General features: G+C 36.9%; 1 protein-coding gene across 10 annotated transcripts in view; it reads right to left on the bottom strand.

Annotated features, from left to right (window-relative positions):
* Nucleotides 1–18,652, bottom strand: part of ATF7IP (activating transcription factor 7 interacting protein) — a 114,067-nt gene extending 95,415 nt beyond the window's left edge. For 2 of the 10 annotated variants that reach the window (XM_064511391.1, XM_064511398.1), the window contains exon 1: nucleotides 1,302–1,708. In XM_064511391.1, coding sequence (XP_064367461.1) covers nucleotides 1,302–1,321 — 20 coding nt within the window. In that variant the 5' untranslated portion in view covers nucleotides 1,322–1,708. Of the gene's footprint in view, nucleotides 1–1,301; nucleotides 1,709–3,229; nucleotides 3,293–7,397; nucleotides 7,424–8,921; nucleotides 9,121–18,080; nucleotides 18,291–18,424 lie in introns of those variants that run through there. The other 8 variants (XM_026101034.2, XM_026101043.2, XM_064511409.1 and 5 more) reach the window with 7 other exon arrangements.
* Between the last annotated feature and the right edge of the window lie 5,408 nt (nucleotides 18,653–24,060).

Raw genomic sequence — 24,060 nt, 5'->3', positions numbered from 1 at the left:
CATAATATTGCAGAAGTATACCTTTCTATATTGTCATTAAATTCCCCCCTCCTCTGTATCAACCAGTTGTTACATACGCTTTCCTAGCATATTTGCATCTTTCTCTTGGCCTCAATTCATAGCCAATTTTAGAATGGCTCTAGTATTTTTAGTTTATAACCATCTCATTTTAAGCTCAAATAAATTTACCTGCTAATTTGCCCCTCTGCCTTTTTAGTTTCATTCTCTCCGATTAATCTTCTTACTCTTTCTTCATCTGGACCAACCCTGTCTACTGCCAGTTCCATATCCCTTTCTTAAGCTGCTGTTTACTTTTAAGTGATTCTTCCCATGTTTTTCTTGGCCTGTTCGTGTCTCTTCAATTCTTTCTTCTCTCTAGCTCAGAGATTTTCAAAATCCAATCATTTTCTTTTAGCATCACCCCCTTCCAGTTTCCCATCCTGTCACAACTTTCTGAATTGTCATAAGGCAACAATACAAATACACACATGCAGAACCAGCACATCTGCTCAATGCAGTCCTTTCACACATTGTATGCATAACCACAATACAGTTTATTACTGAATTGGCTGTTTCAGAGTGGCAACTTTTTAACAAAGTGATAAGACAAGCCTTTTGAGATACCATCATAAATATCATATTCTGATCTGCTTCCCTATTTAAAAAAAAAAATTTAAAATTTATATAGACACATTAGTGAATGTGTATTTACACTAACAGATACACAGAAAACACTGCATGTTCAATACTTCAAAACAGCTTTGCCATCTCAAAAATAAGAGAATTTAAACCACAAGCAGGATAAGAAGTTTCTTGTGATATTGCGAAACCAAAAAAAAAATCCACCATTGGTAGATTCACCCCTCTAAATTCTGCACCCTTTTTAGGGGTTAGCTCACAGCAGTGCTATGCCTCCACATGCATCAACTGGTGTCACTATAGAGACAAAATAACAGCAGCAAAACAGTAGAGGTTTGAACCAAATGTAAAAAACCAGCAACATCAAGACCAAAAAGTACATACCGGAATTTCTGGTATATTTTAAAGCCTTCAGTTTAACTTATATAAACATTTTATAATAATTGCTAGGTATGTTCCCTGCAACAACAGCAACCCAAAAATAATTACAGCAAGAACAAATGACTTCCAAGCTTCCCAGAAAATGCCTCTGATATTTAATTCTAAAATTTAATACAGTAAAGATTCCTGGCATTTTGCCAAGAGGGGATGGGCATCTCAGTGGAGCAATAACTTCAAAGGCCTCTGAAACATTAAGGCAGAAGACAAGTTGCTTCTCTTACCTGGCGAGAACTTGACACATGCAAAATGAACTTCCTCCTCTGAGTAAGTCACTGACATGTAACTCATTTGCACAAGGATCACGAGCTACAAGTAAACTTCCAGGTCAGCCATCTTGATACTAAGGTTTTATTTACACACCAGCACTGTACTTCAGCCAGTCTGAGCCATGCTATTGTACCTTTCAGTTAGTAGCCTACATCTGCTTGTTAAAGTATGCAGATACTCCCACTTATCTACACAAGTAAGTGTGCCAGGAGTATCACTACAGCTCACTAAATAAGCATACCACAGCCTCCAAGTGAATGTTGCAACTGAAAGTGTCTACAGTCAGAACTCTTTGTACTGCTTTCTATGCTGCCAACTATTAGCACTGCAGCAACTATGTGCAGTGAGGTACCTCCCACATACCACACAGTAGTACCAACAAGCATAAATTTATTACAGCATAGCTTAAGACAGCACATTAAAAAAAATGCTAAAATTCCTCAGTATTTTCACACACTAGCAATCTAACTACATCTAGGTTCCTTTGTACATCTTTTCAAATTCATCAATCCAGTTCTTACGGTCCAGAAACCAGACTGCTTCTACACTCCATGCAAGGGAAAAGTCCATGACACATGTTATTTGCTGCCAGAGCTGAGCCAGACTGCAGTTACAGCTAGCTGGCGCCAGTAAAAATTTACATAAAGGGGGCCTCATTTCATGACAAAATTGCAGCAGGATATTGCTGAGTAAAGCCTTCCTCCCCCCCACCCCAGTCAGACAACTATGGGTTCTAGAATATGTAGTCAGTTATTTGTTTACTAATAATCCCGATCCATTTCAAAAGTGCTAATTTATTGTTTATATAAACTATAACTGACAGTCTCCACAAAAGAAATTCCACTTTGAAGCATGTTCCTAGGAAGAATATAAAATACTGCATCATTCAAAATGATTTTAGTAAGCACTCCGTAGTAACTTTAACACTGAATAAATGGGTATACTTAACGCTCAATCATCATTTTTTAAACTTTTGTTTCCAATATTTCACACCCTACAAATAACTAGAGATCATCTCCACAGTAAAAACAAACCCATTTTTGACTTACTGGTGACAGGTAACATGTCAGGCCAATTACATTAATTTACTCTTTCAACTTCCCATTTATTTCTTCTTCATCGGGCAGATGGAGCTGCGGGCTTAATCTTTTCAAGTACCTAAAGCATGTACTGACAGGTAGAAACAGAAGCTTGGATTTCAGTCTCTGACTTCAAATGGTTAATTGCTTAATTCCTGCACCCTTCCTTCCACTCAAAGCCCAATTAAAATTAGCAAGTGATTTACATTTACAAATGCTTATCCTAAAAGTCACTGTAGCTTCTGGAAAAAACACAAGCCAGATTTTGCTTACTATTAAATATGTTTATGAAAAGGATGAATCATTCTCCAATGCCTTTTTCGCTCATTTGCTGTCTTATGAGAAACTTTTGGGCATAAAACAACTCAAGGCAAACAAACATACTATTTATTAGTAAATATATTTGAGAAACCCTAAATAAAATCAAAGTTAAACCACACTAATGTTGGACATCACATCTAGCAACACTGCTGTAGTTGCGATGTGGCACCATTTAGTGGCACACATGAAGAAAAGGAAAGCGAGAGACACAAATGTACTTGTCGATTCCAGCAGGACAAAGGCAAAGTCACCTCAGGCGCAGAAAAACCTGCCTTGCGCTACTGGCCTCCTCTAGGTCTCTATTTTGTTTCTCTTTAGCATCCCTACAGTATCAGGACTACCTGTACGCAAATTATTTTATATGTTTCCTTTCCACTGTGAGTGTAATTTGCTGCATGTCTGGTTCTAGGTATTTCAGCATAATGCAGTTTGCTTATCCATGGCGTCCAAAAGATGCCGACTATCTATGTGAAAATACTTACTAATCCAATTTAGTCTTCACTGGTTGTTAGAACACATGCCACAGGGCTGTTGTATCCAAAAGCCTGAAATGATGTATAAGGCAAAATCAATTATTTTCCCAGAATGACTGTCAGGTTAAATCACAACCATGAACTACACACAAGCCATCTGGTGCTGCTCTGCCTTTACTTTATAGAAATCTTAGGATTTATATTACTTTCAGACAGATTTGTGTATGTTAAGCACTGTGTAAAATACATCTTTCAGTGATGCTATTATGATTTGCTGAATTAATCATCTGATGAACAGCCTCAGTGCTTGAAAATAAAGGGCACCAATGCTGCTTTACAAAAGTGAACCCCAAACCCCTGCACCTCCCACATACAAAAAAAAAGAAAGCTGTTCTACAGCCTTGAGCACACACCAACATAACAGTACGATTCAACACACAGTAAAAAAAAGAGACAACAAAAAAAGATCATTTACTTATAACCTTTTCTGGTTTGTGTGCAGTCTCAGCTCCAGTCCGCTAACAGAAGTCCAAGCCAGAGCTTGCTACCAGCCCAAAAGATTAGTTCTCCATCTGCTGTATTCTGCAAGGCACCACCCTGCTTCCAGAACATTCCCAGCAAAGGCAAGGACACTCCCTTAGTTTTAAGTTCTTTTCTACTCCTTGCTGCATCTTGCTGCGTGCACAATTAGCTGTGATAAAACTAGTTTCAAATATAAAATATTTTTTACATAGAGGAAAAGCAGTTGGTTTAGTATTCAGAAACACACCAACTAAGTAATAAAGAGCACAGTGGGTAAAGGTAAACTGACATAACCAGAGGGCTTGTTAAGCCCCAAATCAACTGCAGAACATCTGCACGTCACCTACAAAACAGACAAATCATGAGAACTAGCACAGTGACTATTTTTGCTTCCAAAATGTGGGGGTCTTTTTATGGCAAAATCTAACCTGAGAGAATAAACAGTAGCTTATTCACTTACATTCTCCCGTGACTGCCATTACAAAAAAACTGAAATGTCTCCCTTCCTTTCCCACATTTGGTATGCACTCAGAGAAAACAACTGAGAAAGCTTTTATTCCTTCGCATTCTCAAAGCCTGTCAACTTGGACGCTGCCTCCAAACACACATACACACCATGTTCTAGTCTAAAAATCAGAAATGACCTTAAACACTAGATGTTACATGCAAAAGTTATAAAGCAAACTGTGTTCAAAAGAATTAAGCTGCATGGTTTTAACTGGTACATATGAAAGACAATACCCCCCAATTTCAAATGTCACCGTGAATTCATCTCAGAATAGAAAGGTATGGAAAGACCTGCTGTAGAAGAATACTTTTCCTAATCACATTCAATTTTAGATATGAAAGCATTTGAAAGTATTTGATAGACAGAAAGTGACAAAAAAACCCACCTGTCTCTAACAGTTGAATAGGGGGTAGTGTGGTGCTGGCCCTTCTTTAGGTAATACACCTACACCCCCCCCCTCCCCCAACTTAGCCTCTTTTCCAAAGCAGGAAACAAAACCAATTATTCACGTACAAGGTTGGCCAAAAGTTTGGAATTTCCCTAGATTTCCTCACTTTGGTCTTTGAAAAGCGCAGAAAGTGATGTTCATTTCTGTAATATGGAACTGTCTATCCAGGCACACACTTATTTTAGCCAGTGTGGTTTACTTCAACATACTTTACAGCAGCAGATTACACTAGTAGAAGCAGAGAATGCAAGAAAGGGAAAGGGGGTGGGGGGGGCTAATACCGATTGTATCCACTTTTTTACTGTAAAAAAAAGGGGTGAGAAAATGTTTAAAATGAGTAACTTCTAAGCTGCGACAGAGTGAAATATTGTGCTTTTTATTATTATTTTCAAAGGGAAAATACTCCACCTGACTCGTTACCGACTTTAGAGAAACACATTTTGCTCGCTTCAGTTTACATGAAGAATTTTGTCATTAAACTGACAGATCTAAACCTACAAATCAAGATGATAAGCAAAATTAACATTTGCAAACTCACATCTCCTTTGAAGACACTACGTTCTTGAGAAAAAAAATAGTAAAATAAAGCTAAAATAGCTAATAGCTAGAAAAAAATAGCTAAAAATAAAGGCCCAACATAACTGTTTAAGAATATAGTCGTAATGTGATTAAGTATTTAAGATTCAGAACAGTTCTAAATGCTTGGTAACCATTTATTTCTACTACTTAAAGAACCAATCAAGTCAGCTGTTTGAAAGTGATTTGCATGCATTACAGCGTACTGCATTAATTCAGCAGTCCATTCCAGTTTGGTTTGAATCCTGCCTGAAATTCTTTGCTCCCAAAATATCTACTGAAAAAAGATGCAGCTGTGCAAATTGAGACAATTCTGAGTTTTAAAAAGATTACCCCCCCCAGAAAAAGCCATGTTAGAACGGTTCCAAGCAAATAAATTTTACTAATGAGCACCTATGCAAATACTTCCATGAGGCACAAATGAAAAAAATAATTTTTAAATCAAATCTGCACAAAAATTAATTTAAAAAAAATCTGAATCTCTACATTTCTTCAGAGTAAATTACTGTTGGGTGTTTTCCTTTGAAACTCACATGTATTTGACAATGCTGGCCTGTTAGTAAGGTATTTACCTCTGAAAGCATATCCTTCAAATTTAGGTCTAATTGTTCTAGAACGCAGCAGATCTCAAAAGTAGAGAAAATGCAAACACAAGAACACTGAACACAGTATGACAATGCTCTCAGTTTCATCTTGCATTAAAAATGTATAGCAATCAATTCAGCTGAATTGTTGTTAATTCATTAGACAACTATTCAAGTCAACTTATGAACATCATATTAAAATATTTAATAAAAGCACAGTTTTGCACCTATTAAAGTGCTGCATTCCAATGCAAGTAAATCAGTGTTTTTCCTTTTCAACTACTCAAGAACAAACAATAACAAAGCATGTGAGGGAGGGGAAAGGAAGGTTAATTCTGTCAGCTACCAGTATTATTGTATAAGAAGTATTATCATATACTTAGACTTCTGAAAATAGAGATGTGTTCCATATGTAACACAAAGGTTTCAAAACACCATACATCCCTTCCCTTCCCCCCCCCCCCCAACAGCAACACTCCAAGGGTCCCTGCTGGGCCAGTCATTTCCTCTAGCTCTTCCAAGAATGACACTGCTTTCCAAAATGGCCTGTTAGAGAGTGAAGTAAACAAAAAACAAAGGAAAAGGCAAACGCTGAGGAGACAAGGAGAGCTTCCCTCTAGAACTCTGGCAACTTCTCTCGTGCAGCAAGCCTCATCTGTAAAATGGGAATAAGCTTACTTCGCTCACGAAAAAAAACATAGGTACCAAAAACAAACAAACAAACAAACAAACAAAACCCACAAAAAGCACTGTATGAAAGATCTGGTATGAACGTGCATTATTGTTCTCAAATGTAATACATGTGAAGAACCACTCCCAACAATGAATGTCAAAGAATATGCTACTTTCCCTTTTCCTCGTTTCCAAAAAAAAAAAAAAAAAAAAGAAAAAAAAAAAGAAAACACAATAGGGCTTGACAATTACTATGATATGCTTATTGTTTTATAAGCTTTTCATATGCTCCTGTTTTTAGTCCCAAACAGGACATGTACAGTAAAATATGGTTTTAGGCATAGAACTTCATGCCCTTCAATAATTACGAAGTAGGATTTAATTTCAATGGGGAAATACAAAGGGTGATCTGATTATAAAGAATGATTTCTTTCTCCTTGCTTTGGACAGTATGGGATATTAACATCTGGAATTAATCACCAACAGTAACTGCTTTTAAGCACACGCACCCCTACCTCAGTAATCTTATTTATAAAATTGGGGTCAGGATGACTTGAATCAGTATCTTGCAGAAAACCAGAAAGATTACTGATTGGGGGATGGGAAAGAATGAAAGCTACCGACATTATTATTCTACTTTTATTAGGTAAGGTGACTCTATGGCAAAACTTCACATTTTAGAGATAAATCCATTAAACCCAATTTGTTGTGTGAGCTTTCAGCCATTTGACAGTGCCCAAATCTTTGCAGGATCTCAACTATCCCATCCAATAAAGACAAGCCACTACACACTAAAAGCTGGCTGGAGTCAAGACCACTGCACAAACACTAGCAATAGAACAGCAGGGAATGAAACTACTTACCTACCTATGTTTCATTATCACCTGTGATCACGAATTCATGCTATTCCTGTCACTGATCTTTTATCCTGAAGTAGAAAAATTCTATGACCAATTAATTACAAATTTACAGTTAGCTGAAGTCAGCAATCAACTTGGCCTTACATGACTAATATTTTATTGATATTTTTATTTCTTTATACCAAATACATACAGTAAACATGCGGACACTAGGTCTTCTGAGAAACAGATGTGCACTATACGCTCTGAATATTTAAGTTTCTTCACAACAGTATATTGCCATTAACTTCAGAAGACCATTAGAGGAACAGATATTTAAACTAACTTTTTAGCCAGAAGGTACTTTACTATAGAATATGTTAAACATACCAAAATAACATGCAAAAAACTTCAGTTTTTCCTTAATATTAAAGTGCTTAATACTGACTTTCATATCCTTTGCACTAAAGTTCAACTTCAGGAAAATACTATGACATGTGTCCTGATGAGTTATCCAGTTCTGCTGCTGCTCCCGATTTGTTTCTGGAGAACTTCAAGACACTCCCTATTTGATTATTCTCAAATTAACTCATGTCTAACTTAAAACTTCCTAATGACATTAGTTTGGTATTTGAGACAGACAGAAAGGAAGAAAATAATTGACTGGTGGGGAAAAATGTCTTGTCCTTCCTCCTCCTCCTCCTCCTCCTCTCTTCCCCTCCCCAGTGGAAAAAAAGCTGAGCACTATTTTTCTTCCATATCCACATCCCTGGACGCTGACACCTGTCAACCACTTTTTAATGAGCATCACACATGACACATAGCTAGGCCACCCTCAAGCAGTAACACCCACAGGAAGAGACTAGGCCATGTGAAACCACAAAACTTTTAATTTAAGATTTGAATTAAGTTATATAAAAGAAATCAAGGAAGAATTTAAAGATAAATTGCCATTTGTAGCAGTTCTGCTACTTACACTAGCAAGTATTATTTTTGAATAGCAAATAACTGCTACCTGAAAGCTAGTTAACATTTACGCAATCATTGTTACTCCAATGTATTTACACAGGTTAGGTAGTTGTCATGTAACACTGAGGAAAAAAAACAGGTTGAAAGTTATTATTATCAGATGTAAATCTAGCTACTTGAGTAAATTTTTTGTTGCATTTGTCTAGAGTTTATTTTATGTTTAATTAAAATACGAGGCAGGCTTTTGAGGAAGGGCAGCAAGAAGTCAGTGTTTTCTGGCCTGGTAAGGAAGTGAGACAAAATTTAATTACTCGATTAGCAAGGCATATGGGTATGACCTTTGACCTCTCCTGTCCCACCCAGTCTACTCAGTAACTGGAAAAGGGTAAATGTCTATGAATTAATTCAGAGAGAGAGAAGGGGGAGAGGGAGAGAGAGAGAGACACACACACAGACAGAAAAAAACCCTCCTGCTGACAAAAAAGGAAAATATTTTAAGGTATTTTATACAGCTTAGAATTAATTCATTTTGCTTAAACAAAAGTTTGAAATTGTTTCTCAGCAAAGCAGAGCTGGTGCTTACCTCTAAGGTCTGAAGCATGTGATGCCAACAGTTCTGCTCATTTGCATACAGTTAAGCTAAACTGCTGCAATGAAGAACACTTCGTCAGCCATTTTGAAACTGCACTGTCTCAGCTGCACTAAAAACGTGATTAAGATGGCTGCAATGTGCACTCAAGACCAGCCACTCAGTGACAACTCAGCAGTGGATAAAACATTTATACAGCAAAGCACCTCCCTCTTTACCACATTGCAACAAACTGCACAGTCAGAGGGGGGCCAGAGGAATGGTTTCTTGGACAGGCAGAAAATGGTTAATGCACATGCTGCAACATTGCAGCTACTCAGAGCACAACTGGGAAAGAAAGAAAGAAAAAATAAATCAAGAACCACTAGATGTGAGGAGAGACAGCCTTAGTATGTCTGCGATCCAGGATTTATATCACATACTTCAAATCCTTCCTGACTCCAGGCTGCTCAGAATCCATGTCACATATTAACAGCCACAGATACAGAGCCAAATCATGCATAGAACTGACAAACGTTAGGGAATACTTTTCAAGAGTAGCCTCATTTCAGTCCTTGAAAAAAGAGGCTTAAGAAAGTGATCTATACCTTTTAACAGTACCATATATTTCAAAACATTGTGTAATATTAGTTGCCCAACAAAACAGTTTTACTTAAAAATTGAAGTTTGCTCTATAAATACAGAAGCTAACAACCCCCCCAGAACATTAGAGAACTTCAATCACCACAGAAACCAAATATCTACATCTTTATAAATTATACAGTATAAGTTTTTTAAAGAAGAAATTTGTACCTGAAATCCCTTCAGCAATTTTGCTGAATTTTTTTTTTTCTTTTAAGGATATAGAGTAGCTTGTTCCTACAGAACTGATATCGGAACCTATGGGGGTGAGGGAAGGAGAGGGAGAATGAATACATGATTTCAACGTGTGCAGAACTTAGGACAGTAAAGGTTCTCCTTTAAGGTCTTTCTATTAATGCAAATCGTCTACTCTTATTCAGGCGACAGTGGATCAGTCCTGAAGGAGTTCCTCTCTATCTACCTCACTACAGTAGGTATGCCTCTTCTCAAAAATCCAAATGTGGCTATTTTAAAATAAAATAATTGCAAGAGCACATGGGACTTTATCTTGAAGCAAATTAAATTTAAATTATTCCTAATCTTCCACGCACACAAAAAAAACCTTCATGGCCCATTTTTTAATGAAAACATCTAAACTGACATAATTCTGCATGTCTGTTGCCAAAGGTAGCTAGTTATTTCAGAACTGATTAATCTTTCCAGCAGTAGTTGTCTGATGTACTCATCTGCACCAAAAGTTAGTATTTGGAACTTGAATGAAATGTTGGAATACACTACGTGGCTAATGCAAGACCAAAATAATTTGCAATTCAAGGGAAAACACATACAACACACGCCTAAGCGGCTAAATCAGTTACAAGTATCTTTGATAATGGATTCGGGTAACTAAATTAAAATATAGTTGAAGTTCAAATGCCCAAAAGACAAGTCTCTTCGAAACAAATTTGTGAAGACAGGAGAACAATTTCATTTCATGCAAAATGCTCTAAAATTAATCAACTCACTGAAACTTTTCTCCCCACTAAGAGCTATTTACCAAATCAAAATCAGGTTTACAATAGGCTTGAAAGAAATGTTTTTGAATAACTAGTTATAAACCAAAATTGCTTATGCTTAACCTCATACATAGCAAACCTTCACCTTACAGGAATTTACAGTAACTTTAAGATTTCGGAATTCAAGCTTAATATATGTACACTATAACTTTTACAGTAGCAATGTTTTAAGGAGAAAGATAATTCTGTGCTTATTACATCTACAAAATTCCTAGACCAAAAGTGAATTTAAGAAAAATTCTAATCTCTAGTCCTAGAAGTTCAACATAGACCTATTAAGGGTTCTAAATTATGAAAGTGTACTCACATGATACTGCATTCTTTAATATTCTTACCTGAATTCTACATATGTAAATTCAATGACTTCAATAGGTTTGAACAGGCTTAACTAATTGGCAAACAAATTTGTAAAACACCTTCACTGCGCCAGAAGAAACAGAACCCATGTCACACTCCTATTGCTGCAGTCAATCACCCTGTCTTGTCAGAAAGCTTGATAAACATGCAAAGGTCCTTATTTATTAACACAGATGTGCAGTCTCAAAAAAAAAAAAAAAAAAAAGAATGCTTAGAAATGCATGTACTCACAGTTAATTCAACATACCTAAGTTAACATACATATGTGTGTTAATACTTTAAAACTATAAAACAGATTATCTAATTTTAAAGTAAATCAAAATGTTTGATTAAGCACAAAACCAGGATTTAAAATAACTCATCTAAGAATGTTTTGGTCCAGGAAACATTAAGGTGAAACTGTTAATATGGAAAGAAGGTAGCATCTATATAGGTTCTCAAAAAAATAAAATAAAGATTCAGAACAGAATTTAAACTTATATAGTTTGGTATGTTTAGGTTTCTCTTAAATACATAAGAAAAATTTCAAACATCCTTAACTCTGCCCTGTTTTGATAACATGCCAACCCACTGCAGTATCATTTCAGCAAGTTGCACTATTCTGGTCACAAGTTAAATTAACTTTAAAATAGAACTTCCCTTTTCCATCTTCCCTCGTGAACATTAAACAAAAAACCCTCAGAGAATGGTACCCTGTCATTTCTCCAAGTCTTTCCCTATGTAAGTAATTTCAAGCTGCCACCCCCATTTTTAAGTATCACCACTAAAGGTCAGATTTTATACTAGAGCTGCTTTTATGCCATCCTAAGGAATTACAGCAAACCAGAATATTTTGGATGTTTAGACTAGAGTTTTAAATCATTTCACATTGTAAGAGCAGTACGAGGCAGTGAAAAAAACAAAAACCAAACTCCTTTGCTGTATTATCCACATTTTCTTACATATAACACACATATATCCCATCCAATTTTCTCTTTTACCCTCTTCCGTTAAGTAGTATACTAATAACTGAAAACAGTTCTTGTACTGATGAAATTCATGAGAGAATATTACTCTGTTTTTATGCATCTGAATTAAAGTTTCAATAGACCATCTATTGAAAACCCCTTTTATTCCTATATTTACACAGGCCAGTAAACTGAATTTAAAGAAACATCAACTCTCACATGGGACTGCAAGAAAAGATAAAAATACTTAAATTTATGAGGAAGAAAGAAAAAAAAAGATGATTATGAGACAAGAAACACACAAGAATCAGAAAACCAAAGATTGCTCAGTGTTTGAGAAGATTTCCCTAAGCCCAGGACACCTGACAGCAGGTTAACTAGGACTCACAAAGGGAGTTTTTCAACATATTGACAGAAGTCATCATGCATTGCGCTAGTTTGCTACAAAAAGCACTTTAAAATACTTAGTTGAAAGAATTAAAATTCAGTGCCTGTTTCAAATGACTTTCTTGAAACGTATAAAGTTGGAGGCAAATGTAAGTAGAAGGAGCTTTCTTTCATGTCAGGTTTTCGTAACATACCATCTCTTCATAGTATTGTGAAATGGAGGATAATGCTTAGAACAGCACAAAAATGACAGAGTATTGCAAATGTGCAGGTTATTTTAACAGCTAGCTGAACTATCAACGGTGATATCGCTCATAAACCTGTGCTTTGAGTGTATGAATTTACTAAAGAGCATTTTTAGAAATTGAATCTAAGATCCAGGTTATACCCTGCAAGTAAGCTGTATTAGTTTACCTAAATATTTTAGAAAATAGAAGCTATTAAAAACAAAACACACATGCCCCATAAAAAACTCTGCATACAGCTACCTAGTTTACTAATATCTCACATGATTTGATATTTGTTCCTGGAAGAAACAAGAGCTGGTAACTCTTCAGTACAGATTTTAGTCATTTATAACACGCGCAGCTCAAAATAAAACATTTAAAGGGCATTGCTAGTATTTTTAAGAGTTATCTCATAAATCACAAGCAAGCATAAAGGGCAATTATACATACAAAGGAAACAGTCCAGATTCCTCTGTAACTATATGATGGAAATGTAGGGACAACTGAGGATCATGCATTTATTTAATATACACACATTCACTATTGAACCTTTGGCTACAAACCAAGGAATCATTACTTAAAAAGGCACTGGCTTTTACATACAGTGACAATTTTAAAAGCATATCTCAATGGTATTAAACAAGATAATCACTAAGAAACGGAGCCAGTGAAGCCACACATCCTCCAAATTTGTGAAGTTTATCTTGCTACTTTTTAATCACAATAACCTCAGGTTATCATTAGTGCCTTACCAAACTGGGCAAGCGAGTGCACATACATGCCTAGTCTGAATTTGCACATTGATGTGACAGCTTCCACACTGCTTTGACAGACAATACCTACATGCTGACCGGCCAACTAGTTATCAACAAGAACAGCATGCAACTGCTGAGCTCTCCCTGCCTTCCCCCTCACTGGAGGGAATTTTAGTCTCTTTCCTCACCCCAGCTGCTTCTTTTCACAAAATTTGTAGGAATTTATTATCTTTCATACTTATTACTAGTTCATGTGAAAATGAACAAGTATTTCAAGAAGTACTGAGGAGAGACCAATTGACAGAATGATCGCATAAAGCTGGGTTACCATATTAGAATTGAATGATTTTTGTTAAAATTTCTACAGCTGTCACACAATTAAAAAACATTTTTGTCACATACCAGCTTTGCACTTTGTTAGGTTTAAAAAAAATAATTAAAAAAAGAAATCAGTATTTGGCAAGCACATACATATCTTTTTGCTTAGTAGTGGCACACTCACAAGTGCCATTTAATAACTTATTTATCTGTTTTTTAAATTTCATGAACACATGCACTTTTCACCGACAGCTTTGTTTGAAAAGTGTCTAACACGGCCTCAAATGAAAACAAAAAAAGCATAAAGCCACATAAAACTCAAGTGCAGCTGAAACTCTACCTTTCAGTTTGGGATATTATAGCTGTATTACAGGCATACAAATAGTCAAGACAGAATATGAGTAACTTTCAGAGACAGAAGCTAGAACATGAACCAAGATCATAGTATGCAACCAAACCAAAAACCAGAATCTTCAGAATTGATCACACTCAGTTTTACAATTTGATCTGTAGGCTAATAATAAATTTGAAAAATCAGATGCTTCCAACAGATTTAAACATTCCAAATATAAACTCATGAATTTGCTGACTCCCATTACTACAGAAAGAAAAAGAAGATACTTAAATACATTACAAAGGCTACAACAAACCTCTTCAGGAATATGAAAGATTCCAGAACATTATGCAAAATTTTGCTGGAGGGAGGGGAGAGGACAAGTAAAAACAACACCCACCACAATACCCAAGCAAATTACATGCTCCAGACCTTCCTGGCTGAAAAAAATTCATCCACGCTAGAACACTGTACAGTCGTCTTCTTTAGGATCAACCACTAGGCTTTAATAACCCAAGGAAGACTGAGCTGCAGAAGTTTTAAATATAAAGTATTACCCAATTCACTTCTAAACATTCATTCAGAGATTAAGGCACTCCACAGTTGTCTAATTCAACAAGAAAAAAATGATTACAGAGATCACTTTAGAGGACACTCACTTTTTCTCTGCTTCTTAATGAGCTGTCAAAAAGCAAGATCAAAAAAACCCTTACTGTCCCATCCTGCATTTGGTAAGTCACTGCAGCATGATGATCATTGTTTCTTAAGATATGATGTAAACACTTTAACAGAAGAGCCACTTTTTCATACAATACGGTATATTGTACAATGACCATAAACGAAGTTCCTGAGAGTGACAAATATACATCATAAAAGTGTTATTTGTGTTGGGCAACCTATGAATGCTCAATCTCTATGTAAGCATAGATGAGCCTCTCAAAGTAATGTCATATACTAAAGAGAAGTAAACAGTCCAGCCACAATTTTAACTGTAAAACATTAACAATCTTAGATTTACTGCATTTGAGAGAGAGATTCATCAAAATATACCGGGGGGGGGGGGGGGGGGAGGGCCTAAAGCAAAAAAATCCACATTCACACACAGACAACATAATGATTTTACAACTCTCAACTTATTTTCTCATCTAATATCCTTTAGGAAAAATACGATGTATATCTGTGACACTGCAGTAATTTCCAAAATAAACTGATATAAACATATGACTAGCACACAACATAGAAAAACACAGGTGGATAGTAAATGGAAAAATGTATTAAGATTGCAAACTATTTAAGTAAAAATGACAGCAACATACTGACAAAGTATCTTTTGGCCTTCCTGTCTATATTTCATATATGTCCTTGAGATTTTTGGCATAAATACAATTCCTGACAGTAAGTCCAGATAAGCCTAATTAATAATTATTTATACTAAAAAAAATCTAGATTGGGGAAAATTATTCTGCTGTTTTCTTGTTTTGGAAGAAAAATATAACATCTGTTTGGCCAACTATCTTTCAGAATGGAAATATCTTAAATATCCTTTTTTTTTCCCCCAAACAGAAAAAAAGTCTTCTCCCAAAAATCACAATCGAGCATACTGAAAAACACACCTTCATTCTCTATGACTTAGTTACTACAATAGAGTTTTAAAACATAATTTTAAATATGTATTTTAAATATGTATTTTACAGAACCTCTAGCAAGCAGAGAAACAGTTTGACACATTTTAACATAATTTTCATAGTTCAGGCTCTTGGCTAGCAACATCATCTTGTGCTGGTGGGAAACTATTTCCATATTAGACCAAGTTTCCTGTCCTTATCCCCAAATTGTGAAAGCATTGCCAAAGGACCCTTTACAAGAAAATTAACACACTACAGTTCATACTGAGCTTCAAAATATGTGAAATGGGCATACAAGCCAAAGCAGGAGGTATCAGCAAACACTGAAGACTACAGCATGTATGCATGTCTACAGGGAATAGCATCTTATTGAAAACAGACTTCGTAATAGGTGGGAAATAAGAAATTAAGAGGTTCCACAATAACAGCATCAAATGAAGTGTTTTAAATTATGTATATTATTACTGTATTCTCCTATGAATTAATTATGTAAGATCAGTTTCAAACCTATAGAACAATCAAGATAATCTTATTAAATTAATTCATACAACAAAATACAAAACTGTTGCACAAATCACAGGAAGCATCAGTTCAGTACTGCTACACTTTGTAGCAAGGTTGCAACTCAAAAAAAACCTTTTACTGGAAGCAACATAACAAGTCTACCAAACCAAGATCGATGATGAGAGCATGAAGATCTCCTAAGATTCTTTGAAAAAGAGTACACATGAGCAGTTACTTGTAAACAGTACCAAAACTACATTTTCTGCATTTTAATTATTTGGCATCTATCTAAAAGCTTACTGCTATTCAAAGCAAGTAGTGCCATTCTTTTCTGGACGATATGTACCTAAAACTTCCAGAGCATATAAAATAACTGCAAACATTAAGGATAAAAATACAATTTTACTTTGCAAGATTTGTTAACCGTACAAGTCCTCAAGCAAACATTAGTGAATGCATTTAATGATGGTCCTGACAGCTACCGTTAGCCCCATTTCACAGACATACAAACTGAGAAATTACCTACTCAAGATCACATACCACATAACAGCAGGGCACCTTAATGAGTTTTTAATATTCAAGGTAATATTCTCCTTCATACCTTCCCTTGGGACTGCCCAAAACAGTATCTAATCAGAAAAACCCCCCACCTATTTCTTACATTATTAGTTCTTTGTGTACTGAATCCATACTTAACCTTTTACACCAGGCTTAAGCAGACATTCAGTACATTCTCTATGCTTTATAAACAAAAAGTAAATATAAACTCAGTATTAATAACTGTAATAAGAACAACCTGTTACAACAGAAGACAGCCCAAAATGTATTTAAACTTGCAAAAGAAATCCAGACAGCATGCTTGTACAATATGTTGATCTTCTAGATGCGAATTCCCGTAAATTCTTTCATAGGAACACTATTTACTTGTGTAAAATGGGGAACTTACCAAAGACATAATATTTTCTAAAATATTGTCCTGTTTCTGACAGTCAGATGCCATGTTAAATAAGGTGTCTAAATTTACAAGTGTTATTTGTCTGTGACTCACAAAGGCAGCAGTTTTAAGCTCAGTGATTGTTCCCTAACAGAGTTGAGGGAGGCAATGCTTATCTCCCCCTCTCCATTTTAAATGGATATTTTTCCATCAAAAGAAGAATGCTATCCAACTAGCCTCTCGGTGTTAAGGGTCAGACTTACATCACAATATGAAGAGTTATTTCAAGATGACTATTATGCACAAAATATTCTAATGCAGGCATTTCCACTGGATATCTGTCAAGTATTATAAGAACTAATTGGAAGGGAATATACCTGCCAAGAGGGGGGAAAAAAAAAAAAAAGTCGAGGACAATGCTACATCTCTAAAATGCCCTAGTGTCACACCAGAATTAAAAGGTAGTACTAAGCTATGCTTTCAATTTTTAAAATATGTAAGTAAAAAGAAAAGTAGAGCACCAGATGTACAGTCTTTATATGCATATACTACACCATTAACTTCTGCCATTTTGTTCAACATAGGCCTCCAGGACAACCTGAAGTAACAATTCTGTCCTGTTCACTTTATAGTAAGTTACTGATGACATCACACAAATAATGAAGAACTAGGCCAGTTTTTCCCACTGAAATGCCCTCATTTCTACAAGTTCACAAGTGCACTTGCTTCAGAAACTTTTATCTGAAATTTTATCACCATGGTATTGAGCACAGTAACAAGAAGAACGGTTTTCTACTTGTTTCCGCAACCCATTCACGATAACACTCAACTTCAACATCCATTACACTTATGAGTATATCCACCAGCTACATACAGCACTACTTAGGTAACACTTATCACCAATCCAGCCATATGTAAGGTAGTGCTTTCGAGGTGCTACACAGACAGATCCGTCCTTGTCCCACCTAAACACTCCTCTCCTGTGGTGTAAGAGAGCGCCCCCACCTCAACTCACACGTGTGTAACAGGAAAACGAAACAGGGACAACCGCCTGGTACTTCCAGGCTCATGATGCCTTACAGGGCTCAGTGCAGAATCCCTGCTTTGCCCTGCCCCCGTCAGACCTACCTGTGACCCACCGCGGCCGCCGCAGGGAGCCCACCACACGTGGGAGGCGGAGGAGGAAGCGATCCGCACCACGCTCCCCACCTGCCGCCACCTCAGTGGAGAAACAGTAAAGCGCATGCGCGCCACCGCCTGCACTGGAGCCTGGTCACGTGCTCCCATGCAGTATGTGCGTAGCTGTGGTGCGGCTTGTGAGTGCGGGTGCGTGTGCAAAGCTGCAGCTCCCGAGCATGCGCACTGCGGTCGGCACCACAGCCCGGGGCACCGCTCGGCATGAAGTGCTGCCACTACCCGGCCACAGCGGGAGCGTGACCCGCCGCCTGCACCCCGAGAGGGACACGCAGTACCTGTGCCTCTGCGTCCTGCGGCAGCCCCTGCCTCAGCGCTCCGGCAGCGGCGGCAGCCACCGCTCTCCTGCCTTCTCTCCGCTGCCGCCGTAGATTCAAAATCGGAACCCACTTCAAGCACCAACGCCGCCTCCCCCTGTCGGACGCGCCGGGCCGTTATGCAAATAAGTCGCGTATCCCCTCCCCTCTGCCGTCTGGCCCCGCCCCCTTCGTGGGCACAGGGGCCGGCAGTGGGGGCTGCCTTGCCGCCGGCCAATCCCAGGGCCGGCCATCTTGGCAGCATGCAAATAAGCCGCCGGCTTATTTAAATGAGCAGTTGGCTCCGCCCCTTGGCGGGCGATTGCAGACGGTTATTCGCGATAACGTGCTGGGGTCAAGGGCGTTTGAGGGTAGAACGAGGCGCGCGCCGCCGCTCTGGCTGCGAGGGGCGCTGCCCCGGCACGCGGGGACCGAGGGGGGCAGGGCGGCAGGAGCCGGCTCGATCTGCCGCTCGCCTTCCCGCCGCAATGAACGTGGCTGCGTGCATCTCCTCCCTAACACATGCGAAAAGCCTCCCTGAGGTCTTGTGGGTTTCTCAGAAAATAACCTGTGTCACCAGCTTCCAACACCGCTAGCTGCAACTTCCTTACCTGTCCCGTTTCAGGTTTTTGAGCTGTCCTAGGGGTAACCTCAAATTTTCTTTATGACAGGAAGCACCTGGCCGAAACACAGGGTTTTTATAATAGCGGGCTTTGGGTTTGAAGAGTGTCAAGAAACCAAATAGCATTGTTAGCAGTACTTCAAGTACCTCAGAGGCACACAGCTTAGCCTGGGTAATCAGCAGGTCAAAACCTGAAGTGACCATTTTCCACTCACCCTCGATTTCTGCCTAAAGGGGTAGGGGGGGTGGGGAGAAGAGCATGGGATTTGCTTTAATCTGCGTCATAATTTGGCACACTCTGTACTGTGGCCAAAGGCAGAAATGAGTATTGTCAACAGCTGGTTGACGATTAGCTCAACACTAATCTAGTTTTGAGACTCAAGTCCTAGCCCACTAACTGTGATGAAGGGAGAGTCCCTTTCCCTCTATGTTTAGGCAAACTCACGTTTTTTCCTATTGAAGGCTTAAAACACACAATGAAAAATGGCATCCTGATTTTTCTACTTCAAGAGTGTGCTAAATGCACAGCAAGAGTTTTTGTCAGTCACATACAGAGCATACTCTGTGTTCCTGTATGTAGTGAAGCAGTACCTGTATGGCACAGCCATCACAAGGGTTCTGCTAGAAGCACTTTACAGATTGAGCAGCAGGGTTTTAAGATGTTGCCATTCCCAGTGGGTTGCCTGATGTCTCTGCCAAATGCTTCCACTTACACAGCAAAGATGCAAGCAGGAAATGTGCGTGTGTGCCCCATAACTTTGGGCAAACACATCTGCAACAGTACTTTAAGCAGGTGTACTAGCCTGGGGATTTGAACAGCCAACGTGTGAACGGCCATCTTGCTCTGCTGTCTCTGCAACAGGCATGGCAGTTTCTAACGGAAAGTGTGGCAGACACCTGAGACAGTGATTTCTAAAACTGTCACAGCTAGCTTTATCAGAGCTTCTGGAGCTCTAGGGCAGTCCTGGAATGTTTTATCTTGGAAAATGGGAGATTTGGATTTTAGTCGAGTCTTCTGTGCTTTTACATACAAGCAAAGGACAGGATATTTCAGATAGAAAAGGCTAGAGCTATCCAGAAGTGGGCAATTGCTAGCTGTACCTATTATTTAACTTGAATTTCACTGCTGGTGAGCACTTTTACAGGATCCATGCATAAACATCCTTTGAGAGTCAATCAGTAGTGAAAACTTTGTGGCTAAAAGATGCATATTCCCAGGAGATTGGATATTAATATAGTCATCTCTTTGGATAATAATTGGTGGTATTCCAAACTTAATTTAGTATGGAAGTCCTTACACCAACATAGTATTCTTTTTACAGCAGTGCATTTCATGTACCTAAAGGAAGAATGAGGAAGGAGGATTTGTCACCCTAAAGAATATACAATTTATCAAGTGTGTGTTGAGGTATGAATTTGCTGCTATTAGCTTGATATTTTGTCATAGATAAATAGAAAGCGTAGAAATGCAACATAAAACGAATGTTTATAACAATCTTTCTTGGATCTCTGAGGAAAGGATAGTAGTGAAAATCTGAGTGCCTCAAAGAAATCTTATTTTTCTGTCTCAGTATCTGTTTTGACTTGTGACTGGACACAGTTTCATCAGCAACTGAGAGGACCAACTGACTACTAAGAAAAGAGATGGAATGCTGTTGATTACGGTTTTCCCCAGACTTTAGATTGCTGACAATCTCTGAAGTGTTTATAAGTCTAATAACATGCTGCTGTTCTTTCAAATTCCAAAGATTCCAGGTATCCAAAGTTTATATTTTGTCCACAGGAAACGGAAACTGAGAAATCTTGGAAAGAAGTTCAGAGAGCCAAGTTTGTAATGAAATACAGAAATATGAAAGTTGCATTGAAATCTTACACTTAATAGCACAGGAAAGTTTGTACAAGGCCCAGTAGACCAAAAACTTTTTCTTAAGAACTACTCCTAAATATTTCAAATACTGTTTAGAGAGTATTTTTTAATATTAGCCATTTATTGACAAATTAAACACTTATTTTAAATAAGTGACAAGAAATGAATACATTCAAAGTTTTATATGGAACTGCCTAGAAATTTAACTTGTTGTATGTATATTTTTTGGAAAGACAGAACATGAACTTGTGTTTCAGCAAAGAATTATGGCAAAGACAAAAGTGGACTTTAAAAACTTTCTTTGCCTTGTAACAGTTACAGAAAGACAAACTATGAAACAAACAAACAAAAACCATTTAATTTTGTTTTCAGAGCTACTTACTGTTGATCACCAAAGACAATAAAGATTAAAAGAAAATCAGCATCAAAACAATTATTTTTTAAAGGGGAAAGATTTCTTTTCAGTCTTGTTTTACTTAGCACAAACTATGTTAATATGTTCATCATGGTATCTTACCCATTTCTATCATTAAAATGTGTCAGATTATTTGTCATTTCTTCAAAACTGGTTTTATAGAAAAACTAAAAAATATTCCTAGTCATTTTATTCAATTTTTTTTAGCTTCTTTGTCAGGCAATATTCCTGTTGAGCCTTAAATGCAAAAAAAAAACCAAAACAAAACTGTATTTTATTTATTCACTTACTCCACAGTTGTATTAACTTCATGAGGTAGTTGGTATAGTAAGTGTCCTGCCATGACATTTTAAGATATCAGTATAAGAAGTGAGTTAACATCCTTAAATTTGAAGAGCAATGACAATGTCAAAATTGTCAGCTCAGTAATTTGAGAAAAGCAAAGTCCAGATTTCTGTTAACTGCTCTTGCTGAAGTCAGATTGGTCATAAATTCAAAAGAGCAACTGTGTATCAGTTTATACTGCTCAGATTATTTGTAAGAAGAAAGTTAAAATAAAAAATAGTTGAGAAAATATGACTTCTGTGGCATTTATTTGAAAAATTCCTTTTTTTTGCTGAGAAAAGTGGTGTGTAACACAAATACTTCACTGGAGTTAAATTTAGAAGATACTAACTTGCAACACCATAAAAAAAGTAGTTCTCCATGTAGTTCACTTTCTTGTCTGAGGAATCTGCTAATGTATTCAGACATCACAATGATAAGCACAGAAAAAAAGACCAATAGATTCTAATGTGCTTGAAAAAAAACAGTAATACTATTTTATGTGCAACAGAGAATTTCATCTTCATATCTTCAGACACTGAATTTAAGCCTTGGTGTATGCATATAACATTTAATTTTCTTATATCCAGATAACTGCTATAAGGAGTTCCCAACCTGTGAACCACAGATTACTAATAAGCTGACTACATGATCCTTCTTTCTGTACATTAAATTCTTTTAGAAAAATGAGGCTTGATACCTTAAGTATTTCCCAAATATTACTCCTCTTCGTATGATTTAATAACTGCTAATGGTGATGTTCTAGAGTCATAAATGGGAAAGCTAAAAGGAAGCATGTAAATTGATGCACAAAAGATGTGTAGCTCAGTATGAAAATGAACTTTTTATCTATAGAAAACTATAAAAAAATCAAAATGTGATGATAAATGGTTAGCAATATGGAAAAAAAGTGTACATTTTATGTTTTAAATAGTTGCTGGAAAATATGTAATAGCACAAGGTCACCTTGATAAATAGATGACACTTTTAAGCCAATATATTTATGTTAATTTTCTTGGTAATTGAGTAGATTAATAAGTATTTTCTTGCATGGTAAAAACCTAATAGGATGGAATGATTAAGACTTCTCAGATTATAAATGGGTCTTACATAGGGCAAAAGAAACACTGTAATATCAGAAAATAATAGAGAGTTTTCCAAGTTTTAGATATGTTTTTTTCATTAACAGAAATATGCATGGTGAGAAAAAAAAAGATACATACCTATCTGATAACGTAACCTGTGATTCAGTGACTCATTGGAACTTCAAGAATTTCACCAGGGAAGCTTAAAATGTAGCTCAAAAGGGAATTGCATGATACCTTTCTGATGAAGAAAAGCAAAGAGAAGATTTTTAAAATTCCTTTTTAATGCAAGTGCACATCTTTTTTTTCCATACAGAAACTTAAAGCACAGCCAACAGGATGAAATTGTGAAAATAAAGCTTTTACTAAACTTTTTAAAAAAAATTAACGTTAACAGCATACAAAGATCACAAGTCTGGTAAATGTAACCAAAATACCTGAGGAATTTTTCCTATAATGAACTGAAATTATTTAAGGCATTTTCATGTCAGTTACTTTTCACTGTACATACCTTCTGATTACATAACTTCTGTAAAATATGCTAATATTATCTTTCTATTACTTTTAGGGGTCATAAGATAGAGGATTTTGGGAAAAAACCTTAAGCCACTCTCTTCCTCTCAGACTCAGTAGTTTTATTAATAAATTTACTAATCATCATGTAAGTACTCTGCTGCTCAGCTGTTTTCTGATCAAAACTTACTCTCTTATGACTTTGCTGTATTATCTAGCTCATCTATTTACTGGGCAGATGTGTTTAGGCTTGTTAAGCACTTAGCAGTCTTTTTTCTCTGAGTTGTCCTCTCACTTTTACTACCTTCCACCTCACTTAATAATATAACAAACTAGACCTAACTTCATCTCAGTTATTAATAAGAAAATTGTAATTGTGCAAGCCTCTGTACCAACCACATTGATACAGTTCAGTGGTTAAGGGACAGTTCAGTGATGAAGAAGGAAGTGACAAAAACATATTTTTATAGCTCGTTAAATTTGTTTCTACTACACTAACGTAACCTATCAGTATCTTGAGATATGAGCAGGCATGATCTGCAGTGTCAATTCTCATGCTTAACCCCTTGCTAAAGAGAAAACTTTCACACTTCAAAAGAGAAAGTAATTTTAACAACATGTGACCTAATGGACAATTGGAATCTATTAAATAAAATCCTTTTCCAAAGAAGTCTAAAATTAAGTCATTTCAAAGCACCAATCAGAAATCTGTTTGCTGGAAAGAAGAGCTCATCTTCCATTGTCCCACTTACTCTTTGACATGAGAAAGTTGTGTAGCATATATATATTTTT

Source organism: Dromaius novaehollandiae, chromosome 1 (assembly GCF_036370855.1).
Source record: "Dromaius novaehollandiae isolate bDroNov1 chromosome 1, bDroNov1.hap1, whole genome shotgun sequence".
Classification (NCBI taxonomy): domain Eukaryota; kingdom Metazoa; phylum Chordata; class Aves; order Casuariiformes; family Dromaiidae; genus Dromaius; species Dromaius novaehollandiae.
The sequence above is the reverse complement of the archived record's forward strand: the minus strand, read 5'-3'. Positions and strand labels throughout refer to the sequence as shown.